At 39.5% G+C, this 14,277-nt stretch overlaps 1 protein-coding gene across 2 annotated transcripts in view; it reads left to right on the plus strand.

Annotated features, from left to right (window-relative positions):
• mospd2 (motile sperm domain containing 2) overlaps window positions 1–14,277 on the plus strand; it is an 83,807-nt gene that overhangs the window by 46,410 nt on the left and 23,120 nt on the right. For both annotated transcript variants that reach the window (XM_080204026.1, XM_080204024.1), the window contains exons 10-12: window positions 1,458–1,549; window positions 2,874–2,970; window positions 4,434–4,530. In XM_080204026.1, the coding sequence (XP_080060152.1) occupies window positions 1,458–1,549; window positions 2,874–2,970; window positions 4,434–4,530 (286 nt within the window). The remainder of the gene's footprint in view (window positions 1–1,457; window positions 1,550–2,873; window positions 2,971–4,433; window positions 4,531–14,277) is intronic.

A 14,277-nucleotide genomic window follows, 5' to 3' on the forward strand; every position in this document is an offset into this window, starting at 1 on the left:
TATGGTATCCCTAAAACTGTTAAACAGAATCACTAAAATGCAGGACTCCCTTCTTCCGTCCACACACACACACACACACACACACACACACACACACACACCGCCCCCCCACCCCCCAAAGGGCTTTCCACTGAATCTTTTGAAGATGTGAAGACTCCTTAGCTTCTGAGAGAACAGGAGACAGGAAAGCACTTCACCTCAATATTAACTTATTTGCTTGGTAGAACAATGGCTCTTTTGGAATTAACACAGCAGCCATTTTGTTTTAGCTTTGATAAGGGCAGGCTGCAAAAGCCACTTTGTGCAGATCCCCCAGGAGGAGCTATGAGAGACATCATCAGAGGGGGTTCTGGGCCAAGGGAGAACAAAGAAGGAAGTATCCAGAAATGTTATTCTACTGAAAAGAATCTAGACAATCTTCAAGTATCATAACCACAAACTAGTGAGGAACAAGAAACTCTATCCTCTCATTCACTCATCCTCTATATCTGAGACCAACAAGCTTTAACGTCGACCCTTTGTTCCAGGGAACCAATATTTCAGCTGCAATCTATGCACCTGTAATGATATTGGTTGGACTATGAAGAGAGACTAAATAGACTGGGTCTGTACGTGTTGGAGTTTAGAGGGATGGCGGGGGGGGGGAATCTTATAGAGATGTATAACATAATGAAGGGGATGGATAGGGTAGAGGTAGAGAGATTCTTCCCGCTTAGAAAGGATAGCAGGACTAGAGGGCACAGCCTCAAGATAAGGGCAGTTTAGATCGGAGTTGAGGAGGAACTTCTTCACTCGAAGGGTGGTGAATCTCTGGAATTCTCTGCCCGTTGAAGTGGTGGAGGCTACCTTGCTAAATATATTTAAGTCACGGGTAGATAAGTTTTTGATAGACAAGGGAATTAAGGGTTATGGGGAGAGAGCGGGAAAGTGGAACTGATCCGCTTCAGATCAGCCATGATCTTATCGAATGGCGGGGTAGGCTCGAAGGGCTAGATGGCCGACTCCTGCTCCTATTTCTTATGTTCTTATATCTTAAAGGACTGAACTGAATTTTGTTTTAAATTTTACTTATTTGCATTTAACCTTTTATGTATTCAGTTGGTTAAGTTGCAGCAGTAGTTCTGTTAAATGAACCTTTATCTTGTTTAAGACAAAAACTTTGGTTATTTTTTCAGTTGAATTACTCAAATTTAAATGGGAGCTGCATATGCATGATCTCACACACACACAAATTGAGCTCTTTGAGGAAACAGCTTGTTACATTGTTGTGACAAAATGTTGAATTGGTTCCTTCTGTTTTCTCTTGCTATATTTTTGTATATCAATTGCTGATTTTTGTGCTTTGTTTAAATTTACACTTAAATTATTTGTCAGATGAGTGCAATTAGATGTGATGAATATGATTAAATTTGCAATCTTTGTCTTCAATAAGATGTGAATTTTTTCCTTGCATATAGGTTTCTTTTGATGACACTGAACGGTTAGATTCAAAGACAAAATCAGTGAAGAAACCGCAAACAGTATTCAAAGGATCATTGCTACACATAAGGTATTTTGGTTAGATTTATATGGTGCATTCCAGCTGATGTATTAGGGTATTGTTTAAAATTGTGTGCGTGCAGATGAGCAAAATTATGAATGTTGGGTATGAAGTCTAGTTATAAGACATTGTTAGTAGTTGAGTGATGGGGGTAATTGAGGGGTGACTAAGGTTATTAGTACAATTGGTGGAATGCAACTTGACTACTTGTGTCAGGTTTATATGCACTTTATATTGCACTGCATCCAAGTCCTTGGTGCTAGATTCCTGACATGACCACCATGGCTAAATGCTCACACTGCCGCCAGCGCTTGTCTGCAGAGCCTGAAGGTGCCTGCTGCCCTCCAGCTCCTGCACTCTTTTAGAGCCAGCATTCTTCCATGTTCTGTCCTTCCCAGGTCAAGCTCACTTTTACAGTGATTTCTAGTACTTCAGCCAAAATTTCCATGCTGACTTTAAGTAGTTCAGCAGGCTTAATTTCCTGTTAGTCCCCCTCCATTTTGCTCTGCTTACTCAGCTCGCAGTTGCTTCACAGCACATTTAGAACTGGCTGCAAGTTACAGTCATTTGGCATGAATAGCAGTCCGAATTTTACATGTTGCCCAAAGGCCATGGATGTAGCTTAAATATATATCACAATCCTCATACCTGTTTTCTGGAGTGATCAAATTTCATGGCTTAACCTTTTAGCATTGGAGATGTGTACAATTCTATATCAAGATAGTTTGTAGAAATCTGACTTTGGAAAGTGGAACATTGACTTTAGAAGTAGATGTACTGTAGTATTTGTAAATTGTTGTAATTACATACAGAGAAAATTGTTTAATAATTCTGATGTCTTAACTTCAGACCACTAGTCTAAAATTAGATTGTTGCTCCAAAGCTATTGCTCGTTATATTGTGGATACTTTTTTTAAGAAGCAAGGGACGAACTTTCCGTCGCTTTTTTACTATATAGTAAATTGAATGGTTGAAATGCATGCTGCACTGTTTTGGTAATAGTGCTGTGGAACATGTAGATCATTGTAACCTACATCACAGTCAATGTTGCTTTTATTTCAGCAAATGATTAGAGAAAAGTAAGTTGTACATTAATGGCACTGATGGTTGTTTTGAAGTGCTATGTAATTTTTGAACCTTAGCTTTGGCCTTGAGATTTTGTACATCTATATGTTGAGCTCACAGACTTCATGCATGATGCAGAGAAAATGAATCACAACATAAATTGTGATGAAGAGAGTTCTTGCAGTACAGACTCTTGTATAATCATTTACGTTCAAATCAAGCATCTATTTTTTTCAACCAGCTATGCTTTTTCTTTGTTTTTAAAAAGCCCTGCTGAAGATATTCACTTTGGCTCTAAAGAAAGTGGAGAAACAAAATGTTTGATAGTTCTGACCAATGTGACAAAAAACCCTGTTGCATTTAAGGTGAGTTATTTCTCTCAGTAATGAGTGTTCCTGGTATTGGTATCATTCCTTTGTGTTAAGCTGTTAAGAAGCTTACATCTGATTACCAATAAAAACATTTTTAATAGTGTAGTTCTGGAATTTTGTAAAACGGGCCTATATTCTCTGACGTTTAGAAGAATGAGTGGAGACCTGATTGAAACTTAAAGTCTGAGAGGCTTTGATAGGTAGATGATGATTCACTGTTTTCCCCTGGCTGGAGAGTCCAGATTAAGATTAGGTGCTGCTTTATTCAGAAGATTGTGAATATTCAGGTTCTCCACCCGAGAGATGTGGACGCTTATTGAGTATATTTCCAAGCTGAGAACCATTGGTTTCTTTGGACACTAAGGAAATTGAGGAATAATGGTGATAGGGTGGGAAAGTTGAGTTTAGGTAGAAAATCTGCATAACAGCTCTTTGCTGTTAATTCAGTGGTCATAGAATGGTGCAGTAGCCTCATGGGTTACGTGGCAACTTCTGCTGCTGCTTCTTATATATTGGCTATATTTTGTGAAAGTGAAGTTATTTAAACAATTCCTGTAAAAATTCCAAAATAGTTTTGCCCTTGCCATACAAACTTGAGATTTATTGCAAAATGATAAGTGTATGACTGTGACCTGGTAGCAATTATACCATGATTGATCCAGTTCTGCAAGTCCTAGAGATAACATTTGTCTTGTGTTTGATCTTCCTCCACCACGGGATGTGGTGCTTTATGACAGTTAACTAGTTTTAAAAATGCAGTCTCTTCTGTAATGTCCGAAATACAGAAGCCGGTTTGCATGCAGAAATGTCTAACAAAAGCCATTTGATTATGTCCAGGTAATCTATTTTAATGTTGATGAATGGGAATGTGTTGACCAGTGTTCTGAGAACTACCTTGCTGTTCTTTGAATGCTACCTTGGCTTTTTTTGCAGGATTAATGTTTCCTCCAGGAGACCACTTGACATTGTAGCATTCAACTCGTGCTGTACCCAAATATCAGCCTAAATAAAGTATTCGAACCTCTGAAGTGGGGAAGATTAGTTTGCACTTCAAAAGATTATCCTCAGATACATTTAAAGTTTTCCTTCCCTCAAAGATGGAAGTTTCCAGTGTATTGAGTTGGAGTGTAATTTGAATTATTTTGGAGCAGTTGCACACTGCTTAAAATTTCTATAAGTGCAGAGTATTTAGAATTTTGGGCACTTTTTCTTTTAACATTGAGTAAATAAATCATTCTAGAAATTAGAAACAATCTCTAGTTTCTGAACACTTTTCCAAATTTTTTGGAGATGTTTATGCAACTTTTTAGAGTGCTGGAAAATGATTTTTGAAAATGGATCTTCCATAAGTGATATTATTTCTCTGAAATCCATATGACATGTTTAGGAAAAAAAAATCCTATGATCAATGGGTAATAACATAGTAATGGTATGTCTGTCTTTTTTTTCTGAACAAGGTTAGAACAACAGCCCCAGAGAAATACAGGGTGAAGCCAAGCAATGGCAGCTTCGAGCCAGGGACTTCACTGGATATTCTGGTGTCACTCCATGGAGGTATAACATGTCTTAGTCTTATTGTTTAAATAGAGTTCTAAATAATGGATTTAATTGTGATCAGTCAAGTGTTTTGGTATTTGTAAAACAAAACAAAACAAACTGAAAATAATTTAAGATATTTTATCAGGTCAGCCTATTTTGCAGACCACTTTAGTCAACTGGCTGAAACTTGGGCACCTTTTATACCTTTTCAGATGTTTAACTCTCATCATGCTCAAGTAATTGGAAATATGTTTAGTACATGACTCAAACGGAGCTCCAATCCACAGTCAAATTCTTTGCTCTCAGCCACAATGTTAGTTGGAAATACTGATGACTTTGGCCTCTTACTAACAGTAAAATCAGTTAACTCATTTAGAAAGCATTTTATCTTTGTTTGCTGTCCTTGCCATGCATGCACTGTATTTGCCTATGCTGTGCATATGCAGTGTACTGCTTTATTCTGACGTCATTACGAACGATGGAGTAAGTAGTGGCCAGGAGCAGGGATGCTTATCAAACAGCTATTAAGGACAATGCTTAAAAATACCTCCCCATCTCTGAGACGGTGGGGCATAGGAGATGAATAGAGCAGGGAATTGGGAATGAGGATTAAGGGGTGGCCTCTAATTCACTGATGTTGTCTGCTATTCCAGATTACAATTTGTAGATTCCCTACCTTTGGAGCTCTGGGGCTCCTCACAATTTATGAATTTCCTACTCCAGAGCTTCTTCCCCATAACTCATTCATGTCACAGGGAAGAGGCCTGAGAGCTGCAACCATGAGGTATGGAGGTTGTAATCTGAATAAAATCCAACCGGCATGGTGCCTCCTGCAAATCTGTCATTGAGTTTCTATGCATTCATGAAGGGGATAAATGGCCATCTTGAGTTGGCCAGAGATCGTGTTTATCTTTGAGAAGGCCATTTTACTGAATTGCCAAGTGATTCTAAATGTTAATTGTTCATTGTCTATATATTTGTGCCTCTTGGCTCTTGTTCCTTTTTGTACTTTTAAAAATACATCCGTGTAGGAACAGACATTTGTTACAACAGGGTAGCTTGAAAGCTGTCTTATTTCCTTTAGCTTGGGATGCTTGCTGAGCTTTTTTCAATCAGAGATCTCATACACTGACACCCCAGCATCAGTACACCCTGATCACGTCTACAGCTGTTTTTTTTTTATATATCCCTGGAATGGGAAAACTACAAATGGGTCTGGCACATAATTTACAAGTTCATAGACGTCTTGGCTGAGATGGTAATTGGCTTCCATTATCTCCACAGGAGATGACAAATTTTCTACATTGCCCCTTCCTTTGAAATATCCCTGTATGAAAAGGGGGTGATATTCCATTGTCTCTTTAAGGGCGTGGTATAATCCACAAGAATTCTAGCAAATGGTTACTTTGCAGTCTCAAAATTTATATTGTCATCCTTGGTTTATATGTCCATTTCTGAAAACACACATCTTAATAAAAGTTTTGAGTTATGGTCAATCGTCGTGACACATTTTAAACAGAATTTGTTCTTTGAGGGTGTTTTTCTCCTTGACAAAATCATCTTCAGGTGCTGCATAAATATTTGTTCTTGGGCTGTTTTTGACTAATGCAGGTAGAAAAACATGAGTGAACAGAAAAGTTGCATTCTGCAAACGTTTGGTAAAATATATTCCCTTAAAAACTCTGTTCAAAAGTTAAAGGTAAGCATAACTCTTGTTCCTCCCTCTGCTGCTCTGGAGGAACAGTATTGATTATAGCATAGATGTTAGCTCCTTGGGTCAGCTGACAGTAATTAACTAAAGCAATTTTTGATGTGATCATATCAGTCAATCTTAGCAAGATGTTCAGCTGAAAAGAGCATCAAAGTTTATCCTCAACTATGTTCATAGGTCAGTTAAATTGGTAATGATTGATTAAACTTTGATTAATCTTGTCTCTAAATCTGTGCTCCTCTAAAGTGGCACACAATTAAGATGAGATTATAGGATGTCTATATATTGAGATTTCTATTTCTTGCACGTATACATCTGTAAAGTTTCAGATTTCAATAGCTACAGGTGGTGATGAATATTATTTATGTATGTAATATTTTCAACTGCATTATATAGCAAATTAGTGTCTGGTTTAACTCAGATATAACCACCCTAAACACTGGGTGCGGTCACAACATAATTGCAAGATGCTGTGCTGCTGATGTCTCTGTTTACTTCAATGCCTTTTTCATGGTGTCCTGTCAGATTTGCAATCGACATAGGTAAAAAAGCATATAAAAAAGTTGTAGTATGCGTAAGACATTGATGCAATCTCTTATGGCATTTGATAAATGTGTCTAATCTTAGTTGTTACGACTTTGGATGATGAACCCTCTTGGGCTTGGTACTTGTACATTTAATGAATCCTATCATTGGATGTGGTTTACATAATATGTATCTTAATCCTTGTTTGAATGAGAAGATTGCTAAAAATGTAGCAGATTTATGAAGTGTATTTAAAAAATTTAAACTTTTGTAGCAATTCCAAGTTTCATGTAATATGAAGTAGGCTGTCATTAATAATGAATAATATCTGACAAACTTGAGATACTGGTACTAATTGGAACTTGTGCATATCTCTAGCAGTCTATGTTGAAACTGCACCATTATGTCTGTGCACATTGTGTCAATTGACTAGATTAAGATAATAACATTTATGTGACCCTTAAATGTTCACTACAGTTTAGCCAAATTAAGTGTCTTCCCTTGTCAATGAAATTTTATTTGTTATGCATCACAAGTACAATAACAATTTTTCAAGTGGAAGCCACTTGCATTTATTGAGCGTGCTAGTTTGCTGATTCTGTCACCGTGCAATCTTTAAGGGTAGCTGCCACTGTTTTTTTTACAAATTAGCACAGCAATTGAGTGTTTGTAAGGAGTTTCCACATTTGAAAAATGCAATAAAAGTGGACTAACAATTGAGCTGTTTATTCAACTTTATTGCAGTGAGCTTTCTCGAATCTCTCCTATCAAAGATCATTTGATTCACAACTGAATTCATTGTACCTCCTGAAACAAGTTAACATAGGTTAGACTGCCTGTCATGATTCCTTTATTGTGCATCAGTTAGAATTAATATAAAAACGTGTATGCTTCTAGTCTAATGAAGTTGGCTAAAGGTTTAAATCTCTCAGGTTATCAGAACAGTGGGCTGCAGGATGTACAGGGAAGTTGAGATTTGCTCACGTTAAGGAAAATGTTTGAGCTCTCCAGTCATCATGAGGCAGGGAGAAATAGATAAGTCTCGTATCTGCTCTGGATGCTTCAGAGCAAGAGTAGGTAAAGAGAATGATGAAATAATGAATCACTGCCAATTCCACAGAGAAGTTGAATGCAGGAAAACTTTGTAGAATCGTACAGATTACCTGAAAATATATTGGGTTGAAAGGTAAGGGCAAGAGGGAACTACAATGCAGTGAATAAAATAAATGATGCACCTTGCCCAGAAGCTGAGTAGCCTATTCCTGTTCCTATGACTTTTATTATGAGCAGTGAGGTGTTTAAGAATTCCACAGTGACAATCTAGGAAATTTTTGACGAAATGAAGAAAAGTCCATTTTCAGAAGTTGTAGTGTGGAATTGTCAGAGCTGATGATTTAGAGACAGTAAAGAAGAAATGGAGTTTTGAGAGTAAGAATGAAGAGAGAAACAAGTTGTTGCGGAAATCTACTTCTAAAATAAATCAAGCTCATAATTGACTAATTCTGTTTTCAATATTACCTCCTGAAAAGTAGCAGATTCATTTATTTAATATCCAAGCTCTTAATTGCTGGTACAGTGAATTCAAAACATATTTTCCTTTTTCTTATTTGTGAAGCACAGAATGTGTTAAATTTAAAATTCTCTATCTTAATAGGGAGAGGAGATAAAATAGAATCACAACTAATCCAGCCTTTGACTTCAAATGTAAAGGAACAATTTCAATTGTGAACAAACCTTCAGTGTTTTAATGATGAAACTAATTTAATAATGTATTTTGTGCTGCAGTGTAGATTAAACTGAATGTGTTTTCAATGTATTGTTGGCATCTTTTTAGGAAAAGACTTGTGCAGAGAAAGCTACAGGTTGCAGTACAAAAGGAGATAATTTGCCAATTACGTCTGCGCTGACTCTTTGCTGGAATAATCCAAATCTAATCTTGCTGTTTTGCCATAACTCTTTCTCTTCCTCTGCTTCAAATATTTATCCAATTTTCCCAAAGAAAATGCAGTTGACTCTACCACAGCCACACTCTACTGGGGGCAGAGAGAGGGGAGAGAAAAGGGGTGAATAGAGAGTGACTATGTCATTTTTAAAACTTGTAGCTCAACTTTTGATCTTCTCTGCTTGAGTAGAATTAATCCTAGTTATGTAATGGTAATGTTCTTGGACTAGTGATCCAGAATAATTCGGGATGCGGGTTTAAATTTCATTATGGCAATTGATGGAATTTAGGTTCAATTAATTACCAAGTCTGGAAGTAAAAGCTAGTCTCAAAGAAACAAAGAAACAAAGAACAACCCAGCACGGGAAACAGGCCCTTCGGCCCAACGAGCCCGCGCCGCCGCATCGCCCTACACCTATTCTACCCTGCATGTCTACGAATGGGACCCTACTCAGTCAGATTCAGGGAAGAAATAGTGTCAATTTGGTGGAAACCAATTAGCCTAAGAGCACATCTTTGGGGTGTGGGAGGAAACCGGAGCGCCCGGAGGAAACCCACGCAACCACAGGGAGAATGCGCAAACTCCCACAGACACAGGCCCAAATCCATGTATCTGCACAGCTAGCAGTGCTAGTCACTGAGCTGTTGCGGTGCCCGTCTATCGGTCCAGGATCAAGCACACACACCGACATGAAGTACTAGGCCACTCCTGGACTTCCAAGAGCAGCCCACGCACAACCTGCCGTGTGCATGCCCCTCGCTTGACACGAGGTGGACCTCCACCTGTGGAATAAAGACAAAACATATTAGTTATACAGCCTGCCCTTCCGGTGTCTCCCGAGGTTTACCCTATTTAATAGCCCCTACCATATCCCTCCATTCCCGTTTCACTCATATGCCTATCTAACTGCATCTTAAACGAGTCCAACGTGCCTGCCTCCACCACCCTACTCGGTAGCGCATTCCAGACCCCTACAACTCTCTGTGTAAAGAACCTTCCTCTTACCTCCAAATTATACCTCCCCCCCCTCACCCTTAATTGATGACCTCTTGTGTTCGTACCCAGTCTAGGGAGCAGTCTCTCACTATTAACTCTATCTATTCCCTTCAGTATCTTATATACCTCTATCATGTCCCCTCTCAATCTCCTTCTTTCCAAGGAGAATAGCCCCAGTCTCTTCAGTCTCTCCTCGTAACCCAGTCCCCCCATGCCAGGCAACATCCTGGTAAACCTCCTCTGCACCCTTTCCAGAGACTCCACGTCCTTCCGGTAATAAGGTGACCAGAACTGGACGCAGTACTCCAAATGCGGTCTAACCAACGTTCTGTATAACTGAAGCATTAGACGGCAGCTTTTATACTCTAAGCCCCTTCCTATAAAGGCTAACATCCCATAAGCCTTCCTAACAACGTTCTCCACTTGTGACACAACCTTCATGGATTTGTGGACCTGCACTCCCAGGTCTCTCTGTACATCTATACTCCTAATCGGCCTACCTTTTATCACATAACTCCTCTCTGCATTATTCCTTCCAAAATGCATCACCTCGCATTTGTCAGGATTAAATGCCATCTGCCACCTATCTGCCCACTGCACCAACCTATCTATATCCTGTTGTATCACCTGACAATCCAGTTCTGTACCCGCCAACCCTGCCATCTTGGTGTCATCAGCAAACTTGCTGATCACACCACCTACTCCCTCTTCTAAGTCATTTATGTAGACTACAAAGAGGAGAGGTCCCAGTACCGAGCCCTGCGGCACACCACTGGTCACTGGCCTCCAGCCCGACAAGGTACCCTCCACAACTACCCTCTGTCTCCTATTTCCCAACCAGTTCTCAATCCACCTAACTACCTGGCCTCGTATCCCATGCGCCTTAACCTTTTCTACCAGCCTACCGTGAGGGACTTTGTCAAACGCCTTACTGAAATCCATGTAGATGACATCAACGGCTCTCCCATCGTCAACCGTTTTTGTCACCTCCTCAAAGAATTCCACCAGATTCGTAAGGCAAGACCTCCCTCTAACAAAGCCATGTTGCGTATCCCTAATCAGATCGCAACGCTCCAAATGCTCATACATCCTACCCCTAAGTATTTTTTCCATTAACTTCCCTACCACCGACGTCAAACTCACTGGCCTATAATTCCCAGGGTTATCCCTACTACCTTTTTTGAACAACGGGACCACATTTGCTACCCTCCAGTCTTCTGGGACCTCACCTGTGTCCAAAGAAGAGACAAAGATGTGCGCCAGAGGCCCAGCAATTTCATCTTTCGCCTCCCTAAGCAGCCTGGGATAAATACCATCAGGCCCCGGAGCTTTATCCGTCCTTACGCTACCTAAAAGCCCTAGCACTTCCTCTCTCGTAATAACTATATCCTGCAACTGAACCTCCGCTCCCTCCAAGAGACCGCACGATTCCGAACCCCTCTCCTTCGTGAATACCGACGCAAAGTATTCATTCAGGAGCTCCCCCATTCCCTCCGACTCAATACACAACTCTCCACTCTTGTCCCTAAGAGGACCAATTTTCCCTCTAACTACTCTCTTGCCTCTATATTGTCTCAATAATGATAACTATGAAATTGTGAATTATCATACAAATTCAACTAGATCACTAATGCCTTTTAAATAAGGAAACCTGCCATCCTTGTCTGGTCTGGCCTACATGTGACTCCAGGCTCTCAGTAATGTAGCTAATTCTTAACTGTCTTCTGAGATGACCTGGTGAACTACTCGATTGTACCAAACCACTATAGAAATGTCAAAACAAAAACCTACCCAGCATTGACATAGGCACTAGAAACAATACCATGCCCAGTCAATCCTGAAATGCCCTCTTTTTAATAGCTGGGAACTTTGGCAAAACTGGGAGAGTTGTCCCACATACTAGCCTAGCAATAACCTTACAGAATCATACTCATCAAAGCATATCTTGCAGACAATGTCCCAGACTCTCCATCACTGTTTCCTGCACATCTGTCCGACTGGCCTGACAAATCCACCAGAAGTGGCAGCAGTGACCCTAAGAATGCTTAACATTGTCTCTGGCCCCTACAAAGCCTCATGCACCAGGTTAAACGTGGGCAAAAATTGCCACCTACCATCCTCCTTCAGCTGATGAATCTATCCTCCTCTACCCTGGACACCAATTGGAAAAGGCACTAAGTAGTAAGAATAAAGTTGGGTGGGAGGCTTCAATGCCCATCCCTTAGAGTGACTCACTGGCATTAGAACTGGCTGCTTGCCAAGTCCTGAAGTATATATCTGTCAGAATGGCCTGTGGCAGGTAGTGAGAGAACCAGCATATTTGCCTTACCAATCTACCTGTCACAGATATATCTATCCATGATAGGAATGAGCAAAACATAGTCCTTATTAAGGAAAAAGTCCTGTCTTGGATGCTGCCCACGTGGTTGAACATTTACACATTTCCTAGCTTTGTTTTCAGATTTCCAGCATCTGCAGCGTTTCTCTTGTTGTGTTCAGTTTGGTTACATGCCAGTCCACAAGCATAAATGCAAAAAATTGCAGCCGAAGTTTCGGCTAGCTTGGTTTTTTTTTGAACGCCATCTGGTCTCGTAATTCTGTATCTTGAGCTCGGCCTTTTGTTTTAGAACTGTTTGCTTATCTGCTGTAATCTCGAACAGATTCTTATCCACCTATAGTGCACCCACATTGAGTTCAACTGTCATGAAAATTCAGCGTGAGGGTTGTCAATTTGCAAATATGGTCTATATTTTCATAAGTAGCTAGCTTATAAAGATTACTTGGAGGAAAGAACTAACGCTTGCCTCCAAGTGCCATGGACTCGGAGTCAATTCCGGCCTTGGATGACTGTGTGGACTTTACACACCCTCTTCGTGTCTGTCACCTCTGGGTGTTTTGGTTTCTCCCCTCAGTCCAAAAATGTGCAGGTTTAGTGGATTGGTCATGCTAAATTACCCCTGAGTGTCCCAAGATGTTCAAGTTGGATGGATTAGTGTATGTTATGGGGATGAGGGGGGCAGATTAGACTGTCTGAGAGTAGGTGCAGACTAGATGATTCAAATGGCCTCCTTCTGCACTGTGGGGATCCTATGGATTGTTCCAATCAAGTTTTCTGAACTTTACATTCATATCTTGTAAAGTGTTTTCGAACTGATATTTAGCTCATGGAAAATTTTCTTTAGCACTCCGGACTTTGAAGAGATCAATTGAAATGAATTTGCATTTTTTCCAAAGCTTGGCCACTTTATCACGTTTCCCTCACGTAAAATAACATGTGCTTTGATCCACTAATAGAAATACTGGTGCCTAACAGAATACCAATTAACTGTTGATGAATTTAAGACTAGTCATCTCACGCATCCACTTATCCATGCGGCAGGTTTCACAAATACAAAGCTGGAAGTGTCTCATTTATCTGCAGTTTTTTGTAATATTTATTACCGTAACTCCATAGAGTACATGATAGAGTTCAAGAGCATAAGACAAAATGCATCATTTTAAAATTGACTTGTGCTTCTGTGTTTTTGGTGCAAATTTATTTGCTAATATAATTTTTCTATATTAAGGATATACAGATAAGGTTTAAATGTGTTGGATTAATGTACTGTTTAAAACTTCAAAATTGATATCAGGATGAGATGATTTAGTACACTACACTAACTTTTTTGTTAGAAATCATTTTGCTACTGTTGAATTTTGGATATATAATCAGGAGCAAAACCCTTCCCTCCTATGCAATTGGAGACAATATTTTAATCTATGCATATGTTTTATTAGAGACCTGCATAGATGATTTGATGCACAGAGATGCTTTGTAATGAGCTTTCATTTTTCTCTAATGCTTGAACAGTGGAACTTCAATATTGAACTAATTACAAGCTGGAGCAATTTACTTACATATTTAACTTGTAAGTTTTTGTGTACTTGAATTCTCATTGATCACCTCAGATCATAACTGGCAAGGGGGTGGAGGAGGCTGGTGTGATTGCAAAGAGTAAACCCTCTGAAACATTTTTATATCAACATTTTGGATCTTTTTTCTATATTGTTCATTGGATGTGGGTGTCACTCATAAGGCAAGTATTTATTGCCCATTACCTCATATCGTGATTAACTCCCTTTTATGAACTGCAATCCATTTAGTGCAGTGATGATGTGTGACTTGGTAGGTGACTTGATGTTGTTCACATGCATCTGCTGTCTTTGTCCATTTCAAGATGGTAGAAGTTGTGGGTTTGTAATAATCTGTGCAAAAAAGAATCTTAAGATTCTTTTGGATGTAACTATTTGTTTGTTCAATAGTCAATCTCATTTGATTATTTCTGTCAAGAATCTCCTTTTTTGCTCATGTATGAATTACTCTCTTGTTAGAGGAAATGGTTCATCATTGGCTATATTTTCCCTGAATATTGTTGCCACTAGTGTTAACATTGCATTTTGAACAGAACATTTTCCATTTGAAAAGTAAATTAAAATACTTCCATTCTTCCATCTTATAGGCTATGCCAAGCATTGACTGATGTGGGCTCTGTGCTGAGACCAGGGCACCCCGTGTCATTGGTGCAACATATTTCCATTGGAGACTGA

Source organism: Carcharhinus amblyrhynchos, chromosome 15 (assembly GCF_965287045.1).
Source record: "Carcharhinus amblyrhynchos chromosome 15, sCarAmb.v2.hapA, whole genome shotgun sequence".
Lineage (NCBI taxonomy): Eukaryota > Metazoa > Chordata > Chondrichthyes > Carcharhiniformes > Carcharhinidae > Carcharhinus > Carcharhinus amblyrhynchos.